Source organism: Amblyomma americanum, chromosome 1, assembly GCF_052857255.1.
Source record: "Amblyomma americanum isolate KBUSLIRL-KWMA chromosome 1, ASM5285725v1, whole genome shotgun sequence".
Lineage (NCBI taxonomy): Eukaryota > Metazoa > Arthropoda > Arachnida > Ixodida > Ixodidae > Amblyomma > Amblyomma americanum.
In genome coordinates this window covers 64,277,048-64,303,727 of record NC_135497.1, presented here as the reverse complement: position 1 = coordinate 64,303,727, position 26,680 = coordinate 64,277,048, and the positions used below count along the sequence as shown (strand labels likewise).

General features: G+C 46.8%; 3 protein-coding genes across 13 annotated transcripts in view; all 3 read right to left on the bottom strand.

Annotated features, from left to right (window-relative positions):
* LOC144112913 (uncharacterized) overlaps nucleotides 1–26,680 on the bottom strand; it is a 194,258-nt gene that overhangs the window by 77,978 nt on the left and 89,600 nt on the right. For 10 of the 11 annotated variants that reach the window (XR_013310548.1, XR_013310545.1, XR_013310543.1 and 7 more), the window contains one exon: nucleotides 10,575–11,000. The gene's annotated coding sequence lies outside the window, so the exon portion shown is untranslated. The remainder of the gene's footprint in view (nucleotides 1–10,574; nucleotides 11,001–26,680) is intronic. The other variant, XR_013310542.1, reaches the window with a different exon arrangement.
* On the bottom strand, nucleotides 431–6,623 carry LOC144112917 (uncharacterized). Its single transcript, XM_077645743.1, has 2 exons — nucleotides 6,510–6,623; nucleotides 431–2,169 (listed from the first exon to the last, which is right to left on the bottom strand). The coding sequence occupies exons 1-2, from the start codon at nucleotides 6,619–6,621 to the stop codon at nucleotides 1,478–1,480; spliced, it is 804 nt and encodes a 267-aa protein (XP_077501869.1). The 5' UTR covers nucleotides 6,622–6,623; the 3' UTR covers nucleotides 431–1,477.
* LOC144112918 (uncharacterized) lies at nucleotides 15,569–23,779 on the bottom strand. Its single transcript, XM_077645744.1, has 2 exons — nucleotides 23,110–23,779; nucleotides 15,569–18,777 (listed from the first exon to the last, which is right to left on the bottom strand). The coding sequence occupies exons 1-2, from the start codon at nucleotides 23,219–23,221 to the stop codon at nucleotides 18,086–18,088; spliced, it is 804 nt and encodes a 267-aa protein (XP_077501870.1). The 5' UTR covers nucleotides 23,222–23,779; the 3' UTR covers nucleotides 15,569–18,085.

Sequence of the window (26,680 nt, the reverse complement as noted above, 5' to 3'; positions counted from 1 at the left end):
ACTTTTGCATAGGCTGTCAGAAGCAAAAGGCGAAGGGCTATCCCGAACTATTTCCTGCGTAGTTAGTGTCTCATGGTGTCAGAAGCTTCAAACCATTTAGGTAAAGAGAACTAATTGATCAACAACTCAGAGAGAGACTAACACCATTCTTGCTTCAGGTTGTTGATCAATTCGACCTCACCATGACATCTGCTAGGCATCCTGGTTAGCTTAAATGTAGAGTGACTGCCCAAGCAAGCAGTGGTCCCTGGTTTTATCCCAAGACTAAGACGAATTTTCCTCCAGCTGCAAAGCTTCTGAGAAAGCTGTCTAGCTTTGCTCTGCAACCCTATAACTGCGATCAAGTTGAAACTCACGAGTAATTGCTGCCTAATTGAAATGCACTTTGCCTCTAGTGTTTCCCTTAAACACTTTGGACTACATTGTGAATGTGCATTTTAAGAGCATCTTCCATTCCCCAATATTATCCTTGCCCTAAAACAGTTAGCAATCTGAAACTCAAAACAAAACAAGAGGCTCCATGCTGACACTGTCAACAGGAATTTTCTATTCAGTCTTTAAGAATATATGCATGCTATTGTAACGATATTTTTGATACAGCACTGTGTACACAGACTTAGGACACAAATAAATCGCACTCTCACTTTACAGTTCCATTCAGTGCCTCTCACGATGAACCTTCATGTCTACTCTTTGGTTATAAAAGCGTTTTTGCTGCAGTGCTGCCTGCATTACCTACCCCTTTCCAGTTTCCTATTCTTCTTTTGCCAAGGCTGTGGAGTCTGATAGCACCTGTTTCAGTTAATAGGTATATTTAGCAGGCTAGTAGCTGCAGTCCACAGAGTGTTTGAAGTTACTTTCCTTGCAATGGAATAAAATATAGCAGGAAGCTTTTAGATAACTGGATTCTTATGCTGCAAACCTGTTGGACCTAACATGTGCTTTCTGGCAGTTTCTCAGTGTCATCTTTCTGCATTTTTGAAGTACACTGAAACTTAGGATTAGAGACAATGTTAGATAATGCTTTGTGCAACATGCACGGAAGCAACTTCACATTTTTTTGCCGTGGCTGCAATACTAACAGGATGACTTAGAGCTTGAACTAACACATGCAGGCGTTTGAGTTTAGGTCCCCTGTTGGGCTCTCTAGAAAGTATATGCTTGCTGTATGAAGTCGAGGGTTGGACGGAAACCTGTCTGGTCGGGGCTGTACGTGGAGAAGGCAGAACACCGGGCAAAATAAAATGAACTCCTAAATGATGTTCCAGCTCCCACACGAGAGCCTTGTTCACAAACAGGTGCAGATGTGTAAGGCTGGCTATTTAAGCTTGAAAATGTGCCCTAGGCAGCAGGCGTATGCACTAGAAAGTGCCCCGTCAGTGCGATTAAGAGTGTGTTCGGTTGTCTGAATGATTAAGGAGTCTAGGCATAGACGGCTCTAGAGGTTCTTTTCTGTTTTTAAAATGCGTGCATTGCTTCAATCTACATCATGCTGCTGGCTTTCAGAATGTTCGGCGAGTGCATTTGACGACGCTTTCTTGTTTGCAACATCATGCTGGTTTTGTTTCAACCTTTTAACAAAGTTTCCACTTTCCCCCACATACACATGGTTACAGTCTCTGCACGGTATAGTGTACACTATGCCCGGAAAATTTTCTTTCGGCAGGCAGTATTTTACGTTGACGAGGGCTTGCCGCAACTTTTTTGCCGGCACGTGTGACACCTCAGAGTCATAAGATCGCAAGATGCGTGCCAAGGCTTCGTTGATCCCGGGCATGTATGGCACAGGTGCACATTTTTTGGCGGCTGGGCTACTGTCAGATCGTGGGGGTTGCAGCAGTTTGCGTTCCACAGCGTTGACGAAAGGCAACGGGTAGCCACATTCGGAGAGGTCCTTGCGAACACTTCGATGGTCGGCTTTCACATCCTCTGGCTCTGTGCAGATCCGGTATGCTCGATGAAAAAGCGAGGCAACCACTGATCTTTTGTGAGAGGCTGGGGGAAGGGAGTGAAAGTGAAGATAGCAGCCAGTATGAGTGCTCTCCCTGTACACTTTGAATGAGAGCATGGATTGGCTTCGTTTCACTAAGACATCCAAAAACGGAAGCTGTCCATCCTCTTCCTTTTCGACTGTCAACTGGACGACTCTTTCGATGCTGTTAAGATGTGCTGCAAAATAAAGTAAAACATCCTTGTTGATAATAGCAAAGCAATCATCAATGTACCGCACAAAAATCTTTGGCTGTGGGCTGAATGAATCTAGTGTGCGGCTTTCCAGCTATTCCATTGTTAGGTTTGCAGCGGTAACAGAAACTGAAGCACCCATGGCTGCGCCGTGAACCTGTTTGTAAAACACCTGGTCGAAAGTAAAATATGTGCTACTCAGGCAGAAACGCAGGAGTCGCCTGAGATCTGGCACATCGATTGGCGACCTGCCAGGCGAAGTAGCATCAGATTCCAGGGCCGCCGCGCAAACCTCGACTGCTAAGTCAGTTGGAACACTCGTGAAGAGCGACTTGACATCAAAAGAGACCATCATGTCACAGTCCTCAAGATGCACGTTTTGAACTTTTTATATAAAGTCAGCAGAATGAGGCACATTGGTGGGGGTTCTTCCAATGAGCGGAGCCAGTATGCGGTGCAGGAAGCCGGAGAGCTTGTAGAGGGGTGAATGGGTAAAATCTGCGATAGGCCTCATTGGAACATCGGTTTTGTGTACCTTAGGAAGGCCATAGTACGCCGGTGCTGAGCCATTGTGACATAGTAGAGCTAAGTAGAGAGACTTATGTTGGGGTGGCAGCACGCGAAAGACGTCCGACAGAAGCTTTTGCAACTGTGTCTGTATCTTTGGCATTGGATCCTCCTTGAGACACGTAAGTGCTCCGGTCATTCAGCAGGGCCAGCATTTTGGCACAGTAGTAGACCTTGTCGAGAACAGTGGCATTTCCTTTGTCAGCTGGTAGAATGACCAAACCGGCATTAGCGTGGAGTTGCTTGATGGCATTGCACTGAACTGAAGAGTGTCGAGGAGGCCTGAAGCGTTTCCAGCCTCGAAACGCCGAGTGCACGAGTACGTGCTTCTTCGTGGCGGGAAGGTTCCACCTTGCTGATTGCGTTCTCCACCGTGCATACAATATTTTCTGCGGTCTGGGGCCAGTGCCACATTGAAGTTTAGGCCCAGGTTGAGTGCAGACATTTGAGCAGGATCAGGCTTATAAGCGGACAGGTTGTGGACTGTTGACAAAGTGACGTTGGTGCGTGCAGGCCTATCCTGATGTGTGAGCCTGTTGAGTTTGTTTTCGTGGGACTGTTCTGCTCTGGCAGCAGATAATTTGGCCTGAAAATTGGCATGTAGCTGCACGCTTGGGAATACTGCCGAGTACTGGTGCTCTAGCCGGCACCGTGCAAAGAAAGCTTTGGTTTCTAGTTTCCTAATCGTTTGTTTGCAATCCAAAATTCTTGCCTGTAGTAGAAGTCGTTCAGCCTTGGCGACAATGCTGTAGCCGAAACTTGCTGCAACGGGCCTGTTGAGGCGGAGGGGCCGAGGAATGAGGCCAAGTGTCTTGCATGTCATGTTGAAGGTCAAGTGCCCTTTGAATGATGCCACTCGAGTAGTCACGGAAGTAAATCGACAGATTTCGGTGATTGCTCTTTGGCCATACGACCGGCGTAAGTTGATGAAGTCGAGGGTTAGACAGAAACCCGTCTGGTTCGGGGTATACATGAAGGCAGAACACCGACCAAAATAAAATGAACTCTTAAATGGCGTTTCGGCTCCCACACGGGAGCCTTGTTCACAAACAGGTACAGACGTGAAAGGCTGGCTATTTAAGCTTAAAAATGTGCCCTAGGCAGCGGGCGTATGCACTAGGAAGTGCCCCGTCAGTGCGATTAAGAGTGTGTTTGGTTGTCTGAATCCTTAAGGATTGTAGATATAGACAGCTCTGGAGATTCTTTTCTGTTTTCAAAATGCACGCGTTGCTCAATCTATATGATGCTGCTTGCTTTAAGAATTTTTGGCGAGTGCATTTGACGAAGCTTTCTTGTTTGCAACATCATACTGGTGTTGTTTCAACCTTTCAACTAAGTTTCCACTTTCACCCACATGCACATGGTTTTACAGTCTGCACGATATACTGTACACTACGACCGATTTTTTTTTTTTTTTTGGTGCAGACAACAGCTCTATACGTGGCTTGAAAAGTGATGATATTCTAGAGTTTCGTTTTTATTCATTATTCTCAGCAATCACTGTCTGCAACTCTCTACTAACATTCATCACATCGTCTAGTACAGAAGCATCATTCCATAAAAGGTTTAAAAAAGTGTGTACTTTTTAATTACCTTCATTTGCCATGCCAATGAACCCTGTATTTATTGTGTATGGCTTTTATTGCTTGAGTGCTTTTGTATAGTATTGTGTTCTCTTTTTGCCATGTTCCTTAATGAGTTTGTAAAATTGAGCATGCTTAATCAAATTTTTTGTTGTGATTGTTAATTCCTGCTGCACCTGTTTTCCGATATGTAGTTGCTATCTACCATATGTTTAATATGCGTCATATATACAATTAACAACAGGAGGTCCCCCGACAGTTTCTATTTGGGGCCTCCTCCTCTACTAATTTATTTACCTCATAACTGCACTAGTTTTTGAATAAACAATAATGTATGTCAAACAAAACTTTGCAGAGGTTATTTGTCATCTGTATGCCGTCTTGCTCACATACTGTTAGGTTCACACCACCTGCTAAGCTAGACCGCATGCTGGAGGTCAGATTTTGAGTTAACGGGATTGGTATATTATTCCAAGATGTTAATTAGGCCAAGGTATTTGGTCCTTATGACATTCCTCCAGTGTAATTCACAAATTGTGTATGATTCACCTACTTTGCTAAAAGCTTTGCAAACTGTTCACATCACCTTTACAAGAAAGTGTTGTAATCACTTCGATAGGTACAGAGTTAATCATATTACTTTAAGAACAAGCAAGAAATTTATGTATAGCAGTGCTTTTTATCTCAGGCCTTGGATTAAGCATGTGAATTACATTTGGAACGAGGCAGCCATCAGTTCCGGGTTTATTACAGTAGAGATTCGGTCATTTGCAAAGTGATTTCAGAATACAGCTGATAGTCAACTCTGACCAATACTTGAGTATGGATGTGTTTGTTGGGGCTTGCATACATGGCCACTTATAAGTAAATTGAAAAAATTCACAACAGTGTTGCTTGATTTCCACCGGGAAATTAAAGACTAACTCAGAATGACAGAGCAAACGCAAACTGTAATAGAAACAGCAGCAGAACGACCACGGGAAAAATCTTGGATAAAAATCTTTCTACAATATTTACTTGCTAAAACTGCTGTAGACTGTGAGAAATATACTCAACCAACAACTTAATTACATATTGAAGCATTTAAAGGTAAAAGAGCTTTCCTTAAAGGATGATGTTTTCCATTCTTCTGTTTTTTACCTATCCTAGAGTAGAACAGCTTAGTGTCAAGTACTGTTCATACATTATCCAATGGTGCTTTCTTCCATGGTTTGAATGAGTAGACTATTTTCTTTTTCAACATTTTTAACTCCTTGCTGTAATGTCCTTTGGGGTGGTGCAAGTAACTCTAAAAAAAAAAATTGATGTTCAGAGAAGTAGCCACCTTTTTTTTTATTCTGAGGACACTAGATAAACTCCAAGCCATCAAAGGGGGGCTCACTACACAACATCAAAAGAGTCATTATGCATTGGAGAAAAGGAGCAAGCACATAAACCAAGCATGGAAAGCAGGTCTCTAAGTGAGAGAAGCATGCACTTTCAGAAGCACTATCACCTATGTTTAAGACCTACCAGATCACAGATTGCAGAAGATATGTGGATGCCACATCGAGCTCAGATTAGACACATAGCAGTGGACGCAATATTAATAATGACTACTGTTTAAACTCTGAACAGTTTAGTTAGGGGAGGTTGTGCTTAGTGGGATTTTTCCATTCCTGTGTCCAATGTTAAGATAAGACAGCAAGTATATGCCATCATGAAACTGTTTGCAACAGCGTCTAAAGGAAATGATCTTACAGCCCAATGCAATGTTCTAGGTTACCTGACAGTTCGTCACTTCAGCTACTTTATTTCAGTTTCGCCAAATCAATCATGCGACAACGTCACCCGTAACCGCGCGCAGCTTTCAGGAGAGGTGTGAGATGGATATGAACGTTTGACGATTCAGCAATTTGAAAAAAATGTGCCACAACCCATGACGAAAAATGGGCAAAATGAGTATGGACTGTCGTGACAATTTTTGCAGTAAACCACGAAAATATACGCTGAAAACCTACATCATACAAAAACCACTCCGGCAGGGACATTACAGCAGCCCCGCTAAGAGAAAAGACTCAACAAAGCGACGATTACGCAGAAAAATCACCGACAATGAAACAAAAGTGCCAGCAGGAATGTTGGCTTGCTTATTGTGAAAGGCCAGGAATTTTACACACTGCCCATGACACTCACCTATTCTCACAAATGCAGGCCAGGTTAGCGTTACTACAATACAACTTGGGCCTGCCAGATGCGGGGCGTCTTCAGCGCATGTTTCCAACAGCAGGCAACAGCTGCACAACATTGCATTTGTCGGGAACGGCCGTGGGCGACACTGAACTTGGCTGTAGCGTCTGTTTTGGCAACATTGCACTTGTTGGGAACGGGCATGGGCAACATTGGGCTTGTCTGCAGCGAACAAGGGCAGGCGACCTTGATGTGAATCGGTTTACTACTGTTAGTGCGCGGTGCCTTCGTGTGTGCTGAAGTCCGTTAGCGACTAATTTGAACTGCCGATCCGCTCCTAAAGGAGTAGGGGTGCGGATGTGCGTGCAACAATTCGTGTGTGAGCGCTGCGACGCGATGAGTTAGGAGTAAGATTGTCAGAAGTGAGTGAACGACACCCCCTTTTTCCCGCCACCACCCTTTTTGCCATAAGGCAACGTGGCCAGACGAAGGAGACCACTGAGGAAGACTCTGCGATCAAGGAGTAGGTCCAGTGTACGACATGCAAATCGTGGCTCGTTTTGGAGGACAAGCCCTACGACACCGTACACGAAGCTCGGGAAGACCCTGCTTTCAAGTGCCACCAATGCATAAGGATGAACGCTTTGCGGGATGAGCTCACTACCTAAGCGGCTAAAGAGAAGGAAAACTGGAAGCTGGAGATCGCCAACATCAAGGCGCGGTTGGACGCCGAACTCACCGCGATTGAGGTGGAAAGAAACGGCCTAAAGGCGGAGCTTGAGGCGGAGAGAAGAAAGAGGACTGCTGTGGAAGAACAAGTAGTTGAACTAAGGCAGACACTGAGCGAGCTGTGTTCGGGGACAACTCGTGTGCGGCAGCCAGCCGCTGTCGAACCAATGGCCGGGGAGTCGGTGGGCACCCTAAAGGAGCAAATGCCAGGACAGCCTGCACCAGAGCCATGCAGAAGTGGAAAAGAGAACACAAGTGGAAGTGAAGAGGAGGAGGCCAGGAGCTTAGCTGATACTACCCAACCTGTCACAGGAGGAAGTACCCAAACAACAGCAAAGTATATCCAGCAGCCGCGCCACCAAACACCTAAAGTACGAGGCTCAGAGTATAGACACCAAAAAAAAGGGGAGAAACATGGGAGCCCACATGGACAGGAAAGGAAAGACCAAAGTGTTTTCCTATACGGGGATCACAACGCCTACCGTATGAAGCCCGCTATACTACAGGCTTCAATGTGGCACAAGAGAGTACACATCAGGACAGAGGCAGACGCAACCCTCCAAGAGGCCTGTGAGGCCCTCAATGATGCAACGGATGTCTGGCAGGCGCAGGAGGCCCTGGTGGTACTACATGCTGGGATAAATGATGCAAGAAAGGAGGATTGGCCAGCGGAGGATGCCTTTCAGAAAGTGAAAGGCCACCTGGATACGTGGTTGCAGCGGGCTCCACAGCACCGCTTCATAGTATACGGTCTCCCCCAGACGGCGACCACCCTTACTGGGCTTTCAGTGTGGAATGAAGGAATGAAAAACGCATGCAAGGACCTTGGATCTAGATGGTGTGACGGATAGAATGGGCAGACTGCTTCTGGACTGGTCCCAAAGACAAGACTTATAGTGGTTGTAAATACCACAGACAAGTGTAGGGGGAAGACAACTTGGACTATGCACAAGAAGACCAGCAGCATAGACTACTGCTTAATAGCACATGCCTTTCTACCTCAGCTTCAAGAGATGGTGATAGATGAAGAAGGCTCCCAAAGAATTGGAAGCGACCACAACAGCTTTGTGCTGTCATTTGGAAGGGAGGGTCATACACATGTTGACAGGGCACACCCAGAACATTGAAATGATTTGACGACAGAAATTGACGACATTGTGGCATGCTGGAGAGCGAGGCGGAGGGTGTAGATGTGCAATCATATGAAGACTTTGAACTCTGGGTAAAAAAGGCAATAACTGCAGTAAAAGCTAGCCGGCCAATCCAGAAGTACTCCAGAAGACAGACCTAAAGCATGGTGGGACAAAGAGGTGTCCAATGCCCTAAAGCAACGTAAAGTCGCTTGTAGAGAGCTTCGACATGCTACACTGCAGGGCACACCTGAAATAATAAATAGGCTGTGGGAGGCATACATTGAAGCGAAAAAGCATATGGCCGCTTTGGTACAACAGAAGATGCTGGCAGTTAACAGAAAGCTCCTCCATGAAATCAAATCAGCTGGCAGAGATGGCCCAGCGAAATTCTGGCGATATATCCAGACACTTCAGCCTGTGGCTAAAGCTGACACAGTGACCCTGCGAGAACCAACCACAGGGGAGGAGTACGTGGAAGCAGCCTGCCTGGGCTACATTGAAACACATATGGCCCACCAGTTCCAATCCCTGATAGGCCAGGATAGTGCAGCACTACCACCCGCAAGCCCACCTGCCGGATCGGGATGTGACACAGTCACAGAGGGGGAGCTGAAGCGAGCACTGCGACACATGGCGGGAAGTTTGGCAGCAGGGCTGGATGGCATACCACCGTTACTAATAAAAAAGATGGAAAAAAGAACACGGGAACAGCTCAGGGACGCCTTGAACGATGTAATGACCACAGGCACTGCTCCACCAGGGTGGCGGTGCTCAAGGATACGGCTGGTACTAAAGAGAGGAGGAGACAAGGCCCTCTTGAAAAGCTATAGACCCACTGCGGTAACATCTGCTTTGTATCGCTTGTTTTGCCACATTCTGCAAGCTCGCATACAGAGATGGGCGGAAGGTGCTCAAATTCTGGGCGAACTGCAAAATGGCTTTCGACCCTATTGCCGACTGGAAGACAACCTTTTCGTTGTGACATCTTCAATTGAGATCGCCACCAAAGAGAAGCGAGAGCTGGTACTGGGCTTTCTGGATATAGCCCAGGCATACGACTCAGTGGAGCACAATCAACTGTGGGAGGTCCTGGAGGCACAGGCTATCCCAGAACCGCTACTACACTTGGTGAAGGCTTTATACACTGAAACCCAGGCTGTGATTCACTGGGGGGCCTCAATCACCAGGCCAATCAGCATGTCTAGGGGATTGCGTCAGGACTGCCCTATGTCGCCGATCCTGTTCATGTTGTTTATCTTGGGGATGGAGCAGCGCCTTTTGGAGAGCGGAGTTGGGTTCAGCCTCACCTACATGGAGGATGGCGCCACTCGTACTCACAGGCTACCAGCCCTCCTGTACGCAGACGATATAGTACTGCTTGCGGACAACACGGGAGATCTCCAGAGCCTCCTAGACATATGCTCATCTGAGGGCGATGGCCTCGGGCTCCATTTCAACGCCACAAAGTCTGCAGCAGTCAGGTTCCCGCCGGAGGCGTCCGAGGACAGTGGACAAGAGACCCTACCCCTGCATCTTCAGAACAACAGTGTCCTTTGGTTGCCGTCCTACAGATACCTGGGAATAGAAATCTCGGCGGGCCGCAACTATGTACAGGATTTCGAGAAGCAACTCCGGACGAAGGCCATCAGACGACGGGCTTTCCTGAGCTCACGCGCCTTATGGGCTTTCAAACGTTTTGAAGTCACCCGATCGTTATGGAAGGCGGTGGCGGTGCCAGGCCTTACCTTCGGCAACGCAGTCATCTGTTTATCCTCCGTGACTCGCCAAGGTTTGGAGACGCGGCAGAGAGGTGGGACGAATGGCGAAGCTCCCGAACTTCGCTTATATCATCCTTTATGGCGCCAAATGATTCGCAATCTTTTTCAATTTTAGATAGTCTGCTTCTTTTTTCACCTAGCGCTTTGTCATTTTGGGTTAACGTGCTGCGAATTGTTTTCATTTCGGCCAGCAAAGATGCCTGTCCAGATTGAAGTTCATTCAAAGCTTCCATTATGTCGGAAGAATCTTGCGGAGCAGCACCGCGGGTGTTGGGACCGGGGTTTAATTCAACATCACCCGCCAAAATCAGCAGTTGGCGGATGACACCGAGGCATTCAAAGGCAGTCGCGACACAACACTGAGGGCTCGGCAGCACTAGCAATGCCGCATAACGGGTACGCCGCGCAAATAATGAGTGTTCATAGTTTACCTAGATGACAAAAAGGCGACGCAGGTGAGCGTACGTGGACATCGTTGCAGTGCTGCCGAGCCCATTAAGCGCATTCGGCGTTGGTGCTGTCCTTAAGTAGTGTGGACGCTGCGGTGACGTAGACATGCTGGCTATCATCGTTGGGGGGAGGTTGGGTGGGTAGAGTGGCACATGCGCTGTACTCAGACAGGAACCAAAGCTGGCGTTTGGGCAGTATTCCAAGGTAGGCCTACTTGAGGGAGGGCGTAGATGGCACTGGGTCGATCCTAGTGATCCAGCCGACTAGGGTCCGGCCGGGATGCACAACCAGGCGTTGTTGCTCCACGGATGATATGGCGATGGTACCGGCAGGAGGGTGTTGCCGATGGCCCAGCTCGCGTCAGCACAAGCACCAGCCGGCGGACTGAAAGGCACGAGCGCCAGCACCTGCACGACAAAAAGGCGACGCAGGTGAGCGTACGTGGACATCGTTGCAGTGCTGCCGAGCCCATTCGGCACCTACATCGCCGAAACAATAACAAAAAACACCTTTACAGACAGGCTGACTGCTGGAAACGCTACAAAGGCTGGAAATGCTACAAAGCATGCGATAAGGATTATCAGTTGATGTCTAAAAAATGGTGTCATTGCATGGCATCAATTTTTTGGGAAGGAAGCATTCGAGTATTTTTTTATTTATTTACACACACTGCTGTCTCTTCTTTTAGAGGCGTAACAGGGGTGGGCTACACAGCTTTTGATTACAACAATGTCAATAACATAGTTAGGCAGTTCTTTTTGAAATTGATTATTTAGCAATGCACGCAGCTCACCGTCCAAGTTATTCTATAATTTAACATTCTGTGGACCTTGATATGCCGGCCTGTTGACATTGCAGATCTGCAAGCTTGAGCAATTTTTGGAAGCCACCCAAGACAAACACATTAGGTAAAAAACTGTGAAGCGTAGTAGTGATGTCATTGTTAAAGAGTGCGGGAAGACAGGACACATGAAAGGAAGACATGCAACACAACCACTGAAGCAAATGGATCATTACCAACTCGCCCAAACAGAAACTTTAATTTAGAGGTGATATGTTCACTTTTTCAAGAACTGGTGAGCGGTTTGAGCAGCTTTACATCGTACCAGTCTTTTTAGTTTTCATTTACCCACTGCAGTATGTTTTTTCACATTCACACTGCTCTGATATAATAACTACCAGCCCTTCTGACATGTATGATCCTGACAAAAGTCAACGAAATTTGGGTGCGCAGAAAAACCCATATACATGCGCCATAACCCATAGCAACATTTCCAAGGCAATCATGAGGGAACATGCACGCTCCATTCACTGGCATAATGCCAGGCAATTGGTACACAAGGCACCAGCACACCAATGAAGTTTTTCCTACACAGCCACATTCTGCAAACCTTTGAGGCTGACAAAACAGAAGATAGCAGTGCAGCACAAGATCAAGACTGTGACTAAAGATTTCTGGATGATAGGATTTAACAAAAGTGGCCATGGAATACTCTGTGTCAAACAAGCACATAGTTAACATACAACAGAGGAGAACCGTACACTGGTGAGTTGTTGGTATACCATGGCAACAGCAGCACCACAAGACAATGGCACAGGATCAGCACAGCCCCCTAGTTCTTCTGTCAATATCTTTTGGTGCTTCTACCGCAGATTGAATATTCTATAATCAGTACTTCTCATGATAACTTGGTATCTTGCAAATACTTTAAAAAATCTATATTTAGAATGAACTTAAACACTTGTACCCATTCTTGTATTACTCATAACATGCTTCAAGTTTTTTTTTTTTTCTGGAAAGGGTGGGGGGGGGGGAGGCGAGATGCTGGCAGAAAACTTCAAACATGTTTGCTACGTCCTTTTGCATACATTCCTCCCAGATATTTTTGGGGACACTGTTATCTGTTCTTATAAGCAAACACAGGTTTTTTTGTAATGCTCCTTTTCTTATTCTCAATTTTACAACCCTGCTGGGGGCACGTTGTTTGACCCCTCGTTGACCTTACGAAAAAGAAAAAAAAGATGTCTCGGGGAAACTACCCGTGGAATCTCCCACGCATGCTCCCCTATGTCGGACCGTGAGACGCGACCAACGATGGACAAGATGACGAAAGGAAGTGGGCAGAAGCGCATTCCCGAGGACGAAGTAGCAACAGACCTCCGTATCCTCCTTGCCCATTCCTACAGGGCTCAGCGTGCTATGTGCGGCGACTCTTCCGATCTGTGAATCGTGTGGTGAAAGCGGCGGAGCCTCAGTGTATTTAACGAGTGTCCTGAGTACGAACGATCGCTCTGGGCCCTGACGACAAGGCTCACCCAGTTGCTCGACGCTATCAACTTTTAATTCTTGACTGTTTGCTCTTTGTTTCCTTCTAAATTATGTAATCAAGTTTCTTGAAAAGTGCCAGTAAACCCGTTTGTTTTTCGTTTTCCCAAGCTTGAAGTTCCATATTTCTTCAACCCGAAGGCTCGGACCCGTTACCCAACGGAGCCCGGGTTCGAGTGAACCCCTGTGCCACGACACTATGACTGATTTACTTTTCACTGTTCAGACATTTTTTAAAAGTTTAACATAGTCTCAGCAGATACTTTCTTGTTACATAGTACTCAGTACCATAAGTAACTGTTTTCATGAAAAGTATTTTCAACAAATCTGTTTTGCACTCATGTGCCCAAACTTTGACCTACAGCAGATAGATCTGAGAAAAACGCACCAAGACTTAACTGCTACTCAATGTTATTTCACAATATCAGCATACGGTGATGCCAAGTTCAGCAATACATAGTACCACAACTTGTTTGGCAGACTTCGCTACAAATGTATTATGCTGTCTTGCCATGCTGTTGCCAAATACAAGACATGTTAACCTGTTGTCATTATGAGCAGGCAGTGGTGGTGAACAACACTTACAGTAAGAAAAAAAGAGAGAGAAGAGGCTATCAAATACAGATGCTTTGCTGAAGCATGTTGATGACCTCTGTTAACACTAGTTATGTCAAACTAAACTGGTAGCCGCGTTCACACTCATTTGAGGTGCTGAATCGAGCTGGACTGGTCAGAAATGTGCTTATGGAGTGTCTTTATACGGTTATGAAGGCATCAACTGTACAGCAATTGTAAACGTTGTCACTGTCATTTCGGCTCAGGAGGGCTAATATTTTAGTGTGAAAGTACTACTTCATGAGGTCTAACTGGCTTACAGAGTTAGTGTGAAGCTTGACCTTGAGGATGACCTTGGCAAACATAATAAAATAAATATTGCCGGGACTGGGATTCGAACCCGCGGAGGCGCGAGCAGATCAATTTCGCTGGCCTGTGCACGAGAGCACCATGCTGCTGCCGCAGACGACCCCGGTTCGCGTTAAACTGCAACACACGCTCGCGCTGTGCATTGCATGTCGTCGTCTTCCATCAACAACTACTCTAGAACTAGTCTCGTCGCCAGAACTGCCGACGACCTAGCAAAGCAAAACCATGAGACAACCAGGCTAAACACGTGCTTTCACACATATACTCGGTTTAACTACGTTAAAACCCTACCATTCTCCCCCTCCCTTGTGCGGTACCCGTTTACTATACAGGGTCACAGTGGCTGAGCTCGCACACTGCGCTCAGTATTTCAAAGAAAATTAACTGTGTGAACTCGCTTAATTGAACAGGTCAGGCCTGAAGTGATCAATTTCGAATCGCGTCACACGGAGGTACTATCGGCAGGCAAAATTTACGAGGTGGGAGTGTACGGGGAAGAAGAAGAAGATTGGTTTTTGGGGAAAAGAAATGGCGCAGTATCTGTCTCGCATCTTGTCGGACAACTGAACCGTGCCGTAAGGGAAGGGGTAAAGGAGGGACTGAGAGAAGAAAGGAAGAAAGATGTGCCGTAGTGTACGGCTCCGGAATAATTTCGACCACCAAGGGATGTTTAACGTGTACTCACATCGCACAGCACACGGGCGCCTTTGCGTTTGGCTTCCATCGATAACGCGGCCGCCGCAGTCGGGTTCGAACCCGGGAACTCCGGCACAGTAGCCAAGCGCCACGTAAGCCAATCGCTCGAAGTGTCTGAACGAGGGGACTTGCATTCGCCACACGCTGGTAGCATTTTTAAAGCACTAGGTCGCGAGGAAGCCCCACAATAACTTTTCTGCCCCGAGAACACGCACCCCAATAACTTTTGCTGCTGGTGGTACATACATTTACGCGGTATGAACTCGACCCTGTCCGGTAGGATTACGCAGCAGTAAAAGCCTCCGAAAAGAAAAGTGACCATATGGTACCTCAACTGCTGTTTTCCCAAAAATTAGTACAGTACTGACGAAGGCCGTGTAGGTAGCCGCGCAGCACGGAGAGCTCGCCTGAACTTGCTCCAACGTGTCATACTTGAACACTGCAGCATAACTTTTTGCTTGCGCTTAAAAATGCACTTAGTGTTACAACAAACGCAAGAACAGCCCCAATCCAGCCACAGATACAAACGACCCGCGGCACGAAGGTTGATGCTGATGTCGATGGGCAGGCCGTCCCAGGCAGATGGCGCTACAACGCTACCTACGAAATGAACTTTTTCTGCAACTGATACAAAATGCGCTGGAAACATGGCTCAGAATTATTAAGAAATGACACCACAATAGCACCATAAAAACAATGAAAGCTGACAGCAAAAATAACGAAAGTACAGATTTTAGACAAAACTGCAAACCGTAAAATCAAAACCGAAACTCTGCAAAGAATGCACTCGGAGGGCAACTTCAACTTTTTTTTTGTGATCGAAGCGCGTTGACCTACAGCTGCAGCAACTTGAGTCTCAATTTTGATGCGTGAAAATGTTATTCCTAAAACCGGCATCATTTTTTTTCCTGTCCGAGTCGCGACAGCGCCTGCATCACGGCAGCGGCAGATCTGCCAGGCAAAAGTATTTCAAGCAGAAATTTACAAGCTACATATGTATACCGTAGGTCTAGATACTCTTTCTTGAATCAAATGCTCTCTCGTAACCGAAACAAGATTGGTTTCGGTTCCATAGCGTGTACTGCCATCAGACAGTACACGGGCCTCTAGCATTAACGCCTCCATCGAAATGCGACAGCCGCCGCGGGATCGAACCCGCGTCTTTCGGGTCAGGAGCCGAGCACAATAACCACAGCAGCGGCTGAACGGAGGTGCTAGCATTCATGGCGGTACATGGAAGATATGGCGAAGCTATTATAATTGTGCAGTCTCAACCCCTTTTCTCGATGCGTCATATCTCGTTTCACAATTGGACGGGCAAAGATTGCAGGCTGAGATAAGCCGCGTTTACAAGAATACAGCAGTGCCGCACCGCATATTTCGCGGACGCGACACGCCACTATTCACATATGTACTATCGGGCACAAAAGTTTGCGGGACGAGAGTTCTTGGAAAAACGTTTATTGCAGCTCCACTTCGCTAGTAAGTCGCCAGACAGTGTATGAAGTATACTAAAGAGTGCTTGGCTAAGGTGGCCTAGCTTGGCCATTGTCTGGGCCCTTGGCAAGTTTCGACTTTATCATAATGGTTGTCCTTTTGACGTGGTCACCAACCACCATGCCCTATGTTGGCTTTCTTCGCTAAAAGATCCCTCCGGTTGCCTGCCATGGCTCGATGGGCTCTCCATCTACAAGAATATAGCATACGTGCCGTATATCGCTCGGGCTGCAAGCACCATGATGCTGATGCCTTGTCCCGCTCCCCACTACTGGCCGAGCTTGCCAGCCTCTCTGCCCTCGAATCCGCTGTGCCTTCGCTCAACACATGCGACTTGACTTCTGAGCAGCGTAAAAATCACTGGATTGCCTCTCTTCTTGACTTTCTCTCTGCCCCATCTACGGCACCTGCATACCGCACGTGTAAAATTTGTAAATTGTAGGGTTTAACATCCAAAAACAACCCGCCAGCTACAAGGGTCGCCTTAGTGGAGGGCTCCGGATTAATTTCAAGCACGTAAAGAAGACTGAAGAGACATACACTTAATGCAATGTGACCATGCTGCCTCCAGAACTTTTGCATAGGCTGTCAGAAGCAAAAGGCGAAGGGCTATCCCGAACTATTTCCTGCGTAGTTAGTGTCTCATGGTGTCAGAAGCTTCAAACCATTTAGGTAAAGAGAACTAATTGATCAACAACTCAGAGAGAGACTAACACCATTCTTGCTTCAGGTTGTTGATCAATTCGACCTCACCATGACATCTGCTAGGCATCCTGGTTAGCTTAAATGTAGAGTGACTGCCCAAGCAAGCAGTGGTCCCTGGTTTTATCCCAAGACTAAGACGAATTTTCCTCCAGCTGCAAAGCTTCTGAGAAAGCTGTCTAGCTTTGCTCTGCAACCCTATAACTGCGATCAAGTTGAAACTCACGAGTAATTGCTGCCTAATTGAAATGCACTTCGCCTCTAGTGTTTCCCTTAAACACTTTGGACTACATTGTGAATGTGCATTTTAAGAGCATCTTCCATTCCCCAATATTATCCTTGCCCTAAAACAGTTAGCAATCTGAAACTCAAAACAAAACAAGAGGCTCCATGCTGACACTGTCAACAGGAATTTTCTATTCAGTCTTTAAGAATATATGCATGCTATTGTAACGATATTTTTGATACAGCACTGTGTACACAGACTTAGGACACAAATAAATCGCACTCTCACTTTACAGTTCCATTCAGTGCCTCTCACGATGAACCTTCATGTCTACTCTTTGGTTATAAAAGCGTTTTTGCTGCAGTGCTGCCTGCATTACCTACCCCTTTCCAGTTTCCTATTCTTCTTTTGCCAAGGCTGTGGAGTCTGATAGCACCTGTTTCAGTTAATAGGTATATTTAGCAGGCTAGTAGCTGCAGTCCACAGAGTGTTTGAAGTTACTTTCCTTGCAATGGAATAAAATATAGCAGGAAGCTTTTAGATAACTGGATTCTTATGCTGCAAACCTGTTGGACCTAACATGTGCTTTCTGGCAGTTTCTCAGTGTCATCTTTCTGCATTTTTGAAGTACACTGAAACTTAGGATTAGAGACAATGTTAGATAATGCTTTGTGCAACATGCACGGAAGCAACTTCACATTTTTTTGCCGTGGCTGCAATACTAACAGGATGACTTAGAGCTTGAACTAACACATGCAGGCGTTTGAGTTTAGGTCCCCTGTTGGGCTCTCTAGAAAGTATATGCTTGCTGTATGAAGTCGAGGGTTGGACGGAAACCTGTCTGGTCGGGGCTGTACGTGGAGAAGGCAGAACACCGGGCAAAATAAAATGAACTCCTAAATGATGTTCCAGCTCCCACACGAGAGCCTTGTTCACAAACAGGTGCAGATGTGTAAGGCTGGCTATTTAAGCTTGAAAATGTGCCCTAGGCAGCAGGCGTATGCACTAGAAAGTGCCCCGTCAGTGCGATTAAGAGTGTGTTCGGTTGTCTGAATGATTAAGGAGTCTAGGCATAGACGGCTCTAGAGGTTCTTTTCTGTTTTTAAAATGCGTGCATTGCTTCAATCTACATCATGCTGCTGGCTTTCAGAATGTTCGGCGAGTGCATTTGACGACGCTTTCTTGTTTGCAACATCATGCTGGTTTTGTTTCAACCTTTTAACAAAGTTTCCACTTTCCCCCACATACACATGGTTACAGTCTCTGCACGGTATAGTGTACACTATGCCCGGAAAATTTTCTTTCGGCAGGCAGTATTTTACGTTGACGAGGGCTTGCCGCAACTTTTTTGCCGGCACGTGTGACACCTCAGAGTCATAAGATCGCAAGATGCGTGCCAAGGCTTCGTTGATCCCGGGCATGTATGGCACAGGTGCACATTTTTTGGCGGCTGGGCTACTGTCAGATCGTGGGGGTTGCAGCAGTTTGCGTTCCACAGCGTTGACGAAAGGCAACGGGCAGCCACATTCGGAGAGGTCCTTGCGAACACTTCGATGGTCGGCTTTCACATCCTCTGGCTCTGTGCAGATCCGGTATGCTCGATGAAAAAGCGAGGCAACCACTGATCTTTTGTGAGAGGCTGGGGGAAGGGAGTGAAAGTGAAGATAGCAGCCAGTATGAGTGCTCTCCCTGTACACTTTGAATGAGAGCATGGATTGGCTTCGTTTCACTAAGACATCCAAAAACGGAAGCTGTCCATCCTCTTCCTTTTCGACTGTCAACTGGACGACTCTTTCGATGCTGTTAAGATGTGCTGCAAAATAAAGTAAAACATCCTTGTTGATAATAGCAAAGCAATCATCAATGTACCACACAAAAATCTTTGGCTGTGGGCTGAATGAATCTAGTGTGCGGCTTTCCAGCTATTCCATTGTTAGGTTTGCAGCGGTAACAGAAACTGAAGCACCCATGGCTGCGCCGTGAACCTGTTTGTAAAACACCTGGTCGAAAGTAAAATATGTGCTACTCAGGCAGAAACGCAGGAGTCGCCTGAGATCTGGCACATCGATTGGCGACCTGCCAGGCGAAGTAGCATCAGATTCCAGGGCCGCCGCGCAAACCTCGACTGCTAAGTCAGTTGGAACACTCGTGAAGAGCGACTTGACATCAAAAGAGACCATCATGTCACAGTCCTCAAGATGCACGTTTTGAACTTTTTATATAAAGTCAGCAGAATGAGGCACATTGGTGGGGGTTCTTCCAATGAGCGGAGCCAGTATGCGGTGCAGGAAGCCGGAGAGCTTGTAGAGGGGTGAATGGGTAAAATCTGCGATAGGCCTCATTGGAACATCGGTTTTGTGTACCTTAGGAAGGCCATAGTACGCCGGTGCTGAGCCATTGTGACATAGTAGAGCTAAGTAGAGAGACTTATGTTGGGGTGGCAGCACGCGAAAGACGTCCGACAGAAGCTTTTGCAACTGTGTCTGTATCTTTGGCATTGGATCCTCCTTGAGACACGTAAGTGCTCCGGTCATTCAGCAGGGCCAGCATTTTGGCACAGTAGTAGACCTTGTCGAGAACAGTGGCATTTCCTTTGTCAGCTGGTAGAATGACCAAACCGGCATTAGCGTGGAGTTGCTTGATGGCATTGCACTGAACTGAAGAGTGTCGAGGAGGCCTGAAGCGTTTCCAGCCTCGAAACGCCGAGTGCACGAGTACGTGCTTCTTCGTGGCGGGAAGGTTCCACCTTGCTGATTGCGTTCTCCACCGTGCATACAATATTTTCTGCGGTCTGGGGCCAGTGCCACATTGAAGTTTAGGCCCAGGTTGAGTGCAGACATTTGAGCAGGATCAGGCTTATAAGCGGACAGGTTGTGGACTGTTGACAAAGTGACGTTGGTGCGTGCAGGCCTATCCTGATGTGTGAGCCTGTTGAGTTTGTTTTCGTGGGACTGTTCTGCTCTGGCAGCAGATAATTTGGCCTGAAAATTGGCATGTAGCTGCACGCTTGGGAATACTGCCGAGTACTGGTGCTCTAGCCGGCACCGTGCAAAGAAAGCTTTGGTTTCTAGTTTCCTAATCGTTTGTTTGCAATCCAAAATTCTTGCCTGTAGTAGAAGTCGTTCAGCCTTGGCGACAATGCTGTAGCCGAAACTTGCTGCAACGGGCCTGTTGAGGCGGAGGGGCCGAGGAATGAGGCCAAGTGTCTTGCATGTCATGTTGAAGGTCAAGTGCCCTTTGAATGATGCCACTCGAGTAGTCACGGAAGTAAATCGACAGATTTCGGTGATTGCTCTTTGGCCATACGACCGGCGTAAGTTGATGAAGTCGAGGGTTAGACAGAAACCCGTCTGGTTCGGGGTATACATGAAGGCAGAACACCGACCAAAATAAAATGAACTCTTAAATGGCGTTTCGGCTCCCACACGGGAGCCTTGTTCACAAACAGGTACAGACGTGAAAGGCTGGCTATTTAAGCTTAAAAATGTGCCCTAGGCAGCGGGCGTATGCACTAGGAAGTGCCCCGTCAGTGCGATTAAGAGTGTGTTTGGTTGTCTGAATCCTTAAGGATTGTAGATATAGACGGCTCTGGAGATTCTTTTCTGTTTTCAAAATGCACGCGTTGCTCAATCTATATGATGCTGCTTGCTTTAAGAATTTTTGGCGAGTGCATTTGACGAAGCTTTCTTGTTTGCAACATCATACTGGTGTTGTTTCAACCTTTCAACTAAGTTTCCACTTTCACCCACATGCACATGGTTTTACAGTCTGCACGATATACTGTACACTACGCCCGATTTTTTTTTTTTGGTGCAGACAACAGCTCTATACGTGGCTTGAAAAGTGATGATATTCTAGAGTTTCATTTTTATTCATTATTCTCAGCAATCACTGTCTGCAACTCTCTACTAACATTCATCACATCATCTAGTACAGAAGCATCATTCCATAAAAGGTTTAAAAAAGTGTGTACTTTTTAATTACCTTCATTTGCCATGCCAATGAACCCTGTATTTATTGTGTATGGCTTTTATTGCTTGAGTGCTTTTGTATAGTATTGTGTTCTCTTTTTGCCATGTTCCTTAATGAGTTTGTAAAATTGAGCATGCTTAATCAAATTTTTTGTTGTGATTGTTAATTCCTGCTGCACCTGTTTTCCGATATGTAGTTGCTATCTACCATATGTTTAATATGCGTCATATATACAATTAACAACAGGAGGTCCCCCGACAGTTTCTACTTGGGGCCTCCTCCTCTACTAATTTACCTCATAACTGCACAAGTTTTTGAATAAACAATAATGTATGTCAAACAAAACTTTGCAGAGGTTATTTGTCATCTGTATGCCGTCTTGCTCACATACTGTTAGGTTCACACCACCTGCTAAGCTAGACCGCATGCTGGAGGTCAGATTTTGAGTTAACGGGATTGGTATATTATTCCAAGATGTTAATTAGGCCAAGGTATTTGGTCCTTATGACATTCCTCCAGTGTAATTCACAAATTGTGTATGATTCACCTACTTTGCTAAAAGCTTTGCAAACTGTTCACATCACCTTTACAAGAAAGTGTTGTAATCACTTCGATAGGTACAGAGTTAATCATATTACTTTAAGAACAAGCAAGAAATTTATGTATAGCAGTGCTTTTTATCTCAGGCCTTGGATTAAGCATGTGAATTACATTTGGAACGAGGCAGCCATCAGTTCCGGGTTTATTACAGTAGAGATTCGGTCATTTGCAAAGTGATTTCAGAATACAGCTGATAGTCAACTCTGACCAATACTTGAGTATGGATGTGTTTGTTGGGGCTTGCATACATGGCCACTTATAAGTAAATTGAAAAAATTCACAACAGTGTTGCTTGATTTCCACCGGGAAATTAAAGACTAACTCAGAATGACAGAGCAAACGCAAACTGTAATAGAAACAGCAGCAGAACGACCACGGGAAAAATCTTGGATAAAAATCTTTCTACAATATTTACTTGCTAAAACTGCTGTAGACTGTGAGAAATATACTCAACCAACAACTTAATTACATATTGAAGCATTTAAAGGTAAAAGAGCTTTCCTTAAAGGATGATGTTTTCCATTCTTCTGTTTTTTACCTATCCTAGAGTAGAACAGCTTAGTGTCAAGTACTGTTCATACATTATCCAATGGTGCTTTCTTCCATGGTTTGAATGAGTAGACTATTTTCTTTTTCAACATTTTTAACTCCTTGCTGTAATGTCCTTTGGGGTGGTGCAAGTAACTCTAAAAAAAAAAATTGATGTTCAGAGAAGTAGCCACCTTTTTTTTTATTCTGAGGACACTAGATAAACTCCAAGCCATCAAAGGGGGGCTCACTACACAACATCAAAAGAGTCATTATGCATTGGAGAAAAGGAGCAAGCACATAAACCAAGCATGGAAAGCAGGTCTCTAAGTGAGAGAAGCATGCACTTTCAGAAGCACTATCACCTATGTTTAAGACCTACCAGATCACAGATTGCAGAAGATATGTGGATGCCACATCGAGCTCAGATTAGACACATAGCAGTGGACGCAATATTAATAATGACTACTGTTTAAACTCTGAACAGTTTAGTTAGGGGAGGTTGTGCTTAGTGGGATTTTTCCATTCCTGTGTCCAATGTTAAGATAAGACAGCAAGTATATGCCATCATGAAACTGTTTGCAACAGCGTCTAAAGGAAATGATCTTACAGCCCAATGCAATGTTCTAGGTTACCTGACAGTTCGTCACTTCAGCTACTTTATTTCAGTTTCGCCAAATCAATCATGCGACAACGTCACCCGTAACCGCGCGCAGCTTTCAGGAGAGGTGTGAGATGGATATGAACGTTTGACGATTCAGCAATTTGAAAAAAATGTGCCACAACCCATGACGAAAAATGGGCAAAATGAGTATGGACTGTCGTGACAATTTTTGCAGTAAACCACGAAAATATACGCTGAAAACCTACATCATACAAAAACCACTCCGGCAGGGACATTACAGCAGCCCCGCTAAGAGAAAAGACTCAACAAAGCGACGATTACGCAGAAAAATCACCGACAATGAAACAAAAGTGCCAGCAGGAATGTTGGCTTGCTTATTGTGAAAGGCCAGGAATTTTACACACTGCCCATGACACTCACCTATTCTCACAAATGCAGGCCAGGTTAGCGTTACTACAATACAACTTGGGCCTGCCAGATGCGGGGCGTCTTCAGCGCATGTTTCCAACAGCAGGCAACAGCTGCACAACATTGCATTTGTCGGGAACGGCCGTGGGCGACACTGAACTTGGCTGTAGCGTCTGTTTTGGCAACATTGCACTTGTTGGGAACGGGCATGGGCAACATTGGGCTTGTCTGCAGCGAACAAGGGCAGGCGACCTTGATGTGAATCGGTTTACTACTGTTAGTGCGCGGTGCCTTCGTGTGTGCTGAAGTCCGTTAGCGACTAATTTGAACTGCCGATCCGCTCCTAAAGGAGTAGGGGTGCGGATGTGCGTGCAACAATTCGTGTGTGAGCGCTGCGACGCGATGAGTTAGGAGTAAGATTGTCAGAAGTGAGTGAACGACACCCCCTTTTTCCCGCCACCACCCTTTTTGCCATAAGGCAACGTGGCCAGACGAAGGAGACCACTGAGGAAGACTCTGCGATCAAGGAGTAGGTCCAGTGTACGACATGCAAATCGTGGCTCGTTTTGGAGGACAAGCCCTACGACACCGTACACGAAGCTCGGGAAGACCCTGCTTTCAAGTGCCACCAATGCATAAGGATGAACGCTTTGCGGGATGAGCTCACTACCTAAGCGGCTAAAGAGAAGGAAAACTGGAAGCTGGAGATCGCCAACATCAAGGCGCGGTTGGACGCCGAACTCACCGCGATTGAGGTGGAAAGAAACGGCCTAAAGGCGGAGCTTGAGGCGGAGAGAAGAAAGAGGACTGCTGTGGAAGAACAAGTAGTTGAACTAAGGCAGACACTGAGCGAGCTGTGTTCGGGGACAACTCGTGTGCGGCAGCCAGCCGCTGTCGAACCAATGGCCGGGGAGTCGGTGGGCACCCTAAAGGAGCAAATGCCAGGACAGCCTGCACCAGAGCCATGCAGAAGTGGAAAAGAGAACACAAGTGGAAGTGAAGAGGAGGAGGCCAGGAGCTTAGCTGATACTACCCAACCTGTCACAGGAGGAAGTACCCAAACAACAGCAAAGTATATCCAGCAGCCGCGCCACCAAACACCTAAAGTACGAGGCTCAGAGTATAGACACCAAAAAAAAGGGGAGAAACATGGGAGCCCACATGGACAGGAAAGGAAAGACCAAAGTGTTTTCCTATACGGGGATCACAACGCCTACCGTATGAAGCCCGCTATACTACAGGCTTCAATGTGGCACAAGAGAGTACACATCAGGACAGAGGCAGACGCAACCCTCCAAGAGGCCTGTGAGGCCCTCAATGATGCAACGGATGTCTGGCAGGCGCAGGAGGCCCTGGTGGTACTACATGCTGGGATAAATGATGCAAGAAAGGAGGATTGGCCAGCGGAGGATGCCTTTCAGAAAGTGAAAGGCCACCTGGATACGTGGTTGCAGCGGGCTCCACAGCACCGCTTCATAGTATACGGTCTCCCCCAGACGGCGACCACCCTTACTGGGCTTTCAGTGTGGAATGAAGGAATGAAAAACGCATGCAAGGACCTTGGATCTAGATGGTGTGACGGATAGAATGGGCAGACTGCTTCTGGACTGGTCCCAAAGACAAGACTTATAGTGGTTGTAAATACCACAGACAAGTGTAGGGGGAAGACAACTTGGACTATGCACAAGAAGACCAGCAGCATAGACTACTGCTTAATAGCACATGCCTTTCTACCTCAGCTTCAAGAGATGGTGATAGATGAAGAAGGCTCCCAAAGCATTGGAAGCGACCACAACAGCTTTGTGCTGTCATTTGGAAGGGAGGGTCATACACATGTTGACAGGGCACACCCAGAACATTGAAATGATTTGACGACAGAAATTGACGACATTGTGGCATGCTGGAGAGCGAGGCGGAGGGTGTAGATGTGCAATCATATGAAGACTTTGAACTCTGGGTAAAAAAGGCAATAACTGCAGTAAAAGCTAGCCGGCCAATCCAGAAGTACTCCAGAAGACAGACCTAAAGCATGGTGGGACAAAGAGGTGTCCAATGCCCTAAAGCAACGTAAAGTCGCTTGTAGAGAGCTTCGACATGCTACACTGCAGGGCACACCTGAAATAATAAATAGGCTGTGGGAGGCATACATTGAAGCGAAAAAGCATATGGCCGCTTTGGTACAACAGAAGATGCTGGCAGTTAACAGAAAGCTCCTCCATGAAATCAAATCAGCTGGCAGAGATGGCCCAGCGAAATTCTGGCGATATATCCAGACACTTCAGCCTGTGGCTAAAGCTGGCACAGTGACCCTGCGAGAACCAACCACAGGGGAGGAGTACGTGGAAGCAGCCTGCCTGGGCTACATTGAAACACATATGGCCCACCAGTTCCAATCCCTGATAGGCCAGGATAGTGCAGCACTACCACCCGCAAGCCCACCTGCCGGATCGGGATGTGACACAGTCACAGAGGGGGAGCTGAAGCGAGCACTGCGACACATGGCGGGAAGTTTGGCAGCAGGGCTGGATGGCATACCACCGTTACTAATAAAAAAGATGGAAAAAAGAACACGGGAACAGCTCAGGGACGCCTTGAACGATGTAATGACCACAGGCACTGCTCCACCAGGGTGGCGGTGCTCAAGGATACGGCTGGTACTAAAGAGAGGAGGAGACAAGGCCCTCTTGAAAAGCTATAGACCCACTGCGGTAACATCTGCTTTGTATCGCTTGTTTTGCCACATTCTGCAAGCTCGCATACAGAGATGGGCGGAAGGTGCTCAAATTCTGGGCGAACTGCAAAATGGCTTTCGACCCTATTGCCGACTGGAAGACAACCTTTTCGTTGTGACATCTTCAATTGAGATCGCCACCAAAGAGAAGCGAGAGCTGGTACTGGGCTTTCTGGATATAGCCCAGGCATACGACTCAGTGGAGCACAATCAACTGTGGGAGGTCCTGGAGGCACAGGCTATCCCAGAACCGCTACTACACTTGGTGAAGGCTTTATACACTGAAACCCAGGCTGTGATTCACTGGGGGGCCTCAATCACCAGGCCAATCAGCATGTCTAGGGGATTGCGTCAGGACTGCCCTATGTCGCCGATCCTGTTCATGTTGTTTATCTTGGGGATGGAGCAGCGCCTTTTGGAGAGCGGAGTTGGGTTCAGCCTCACCTACATGGAGGATGGCGCCACTCGTACTCACAGGCTACCAGCCCTCCTGTACGCAGACGATATAGTACTGCTTGCGGACAACACGGGAGATCTCCAGAGCCTCCTAGACATATGCTCATCTGAGGGCGATGGCCTCGGGCTCCATTTCAACGCCACAAAGTCTGCAGCAGTCAGGTTCCCGCCGGAGGCGTCCGAGGACAGTGGACAAGAGACCCTACCCCTGCATCTTCAGAACAACAGTGTCCTTTGGTTGCCGTCCTACAGATACCTGGGAATAGAAATCTCGGCGGGCCGCAACTATGTACAGGATTTCGAGAAGCAACTCCGGACGAAGGCCATCAGACGACGGGCTTTCCTGAGCTCACGCGCCTTATGGGCTTTCAAACGTTTTGAAGTCACCCGATCGTT

Coding starts and splice junctions, on each gene's coding strand:
- LOC144112917 (XM_077645743.1), bottom strand. CDS start 6,621: ATGTTGTGCAGCTGTTGCCTGCTGTTGGAAACATGCGCTGAAGACGCC. Junction 2,170..6,509: donor GCCTGCATTTGTGAGAATAG/GTGAGTGTCATG, acceptor TTTATTTTGCAG/CACATCTTAACAGCATCGAA.
- LOC144112918 (XM_077645744.1), bottom strand. CDS start 23,221: ATGTTGTGCAGCTGTTGCCTGCTGTTGGAAACATGCGCTGAAGACGCC. Junction 18,778..23,109: donor GCCTGCATTTGTGAGAATAG/GTGAGTGTCATG, acceptor TTTATTTTGCAG/CACATCTTAACAGCATCGAA.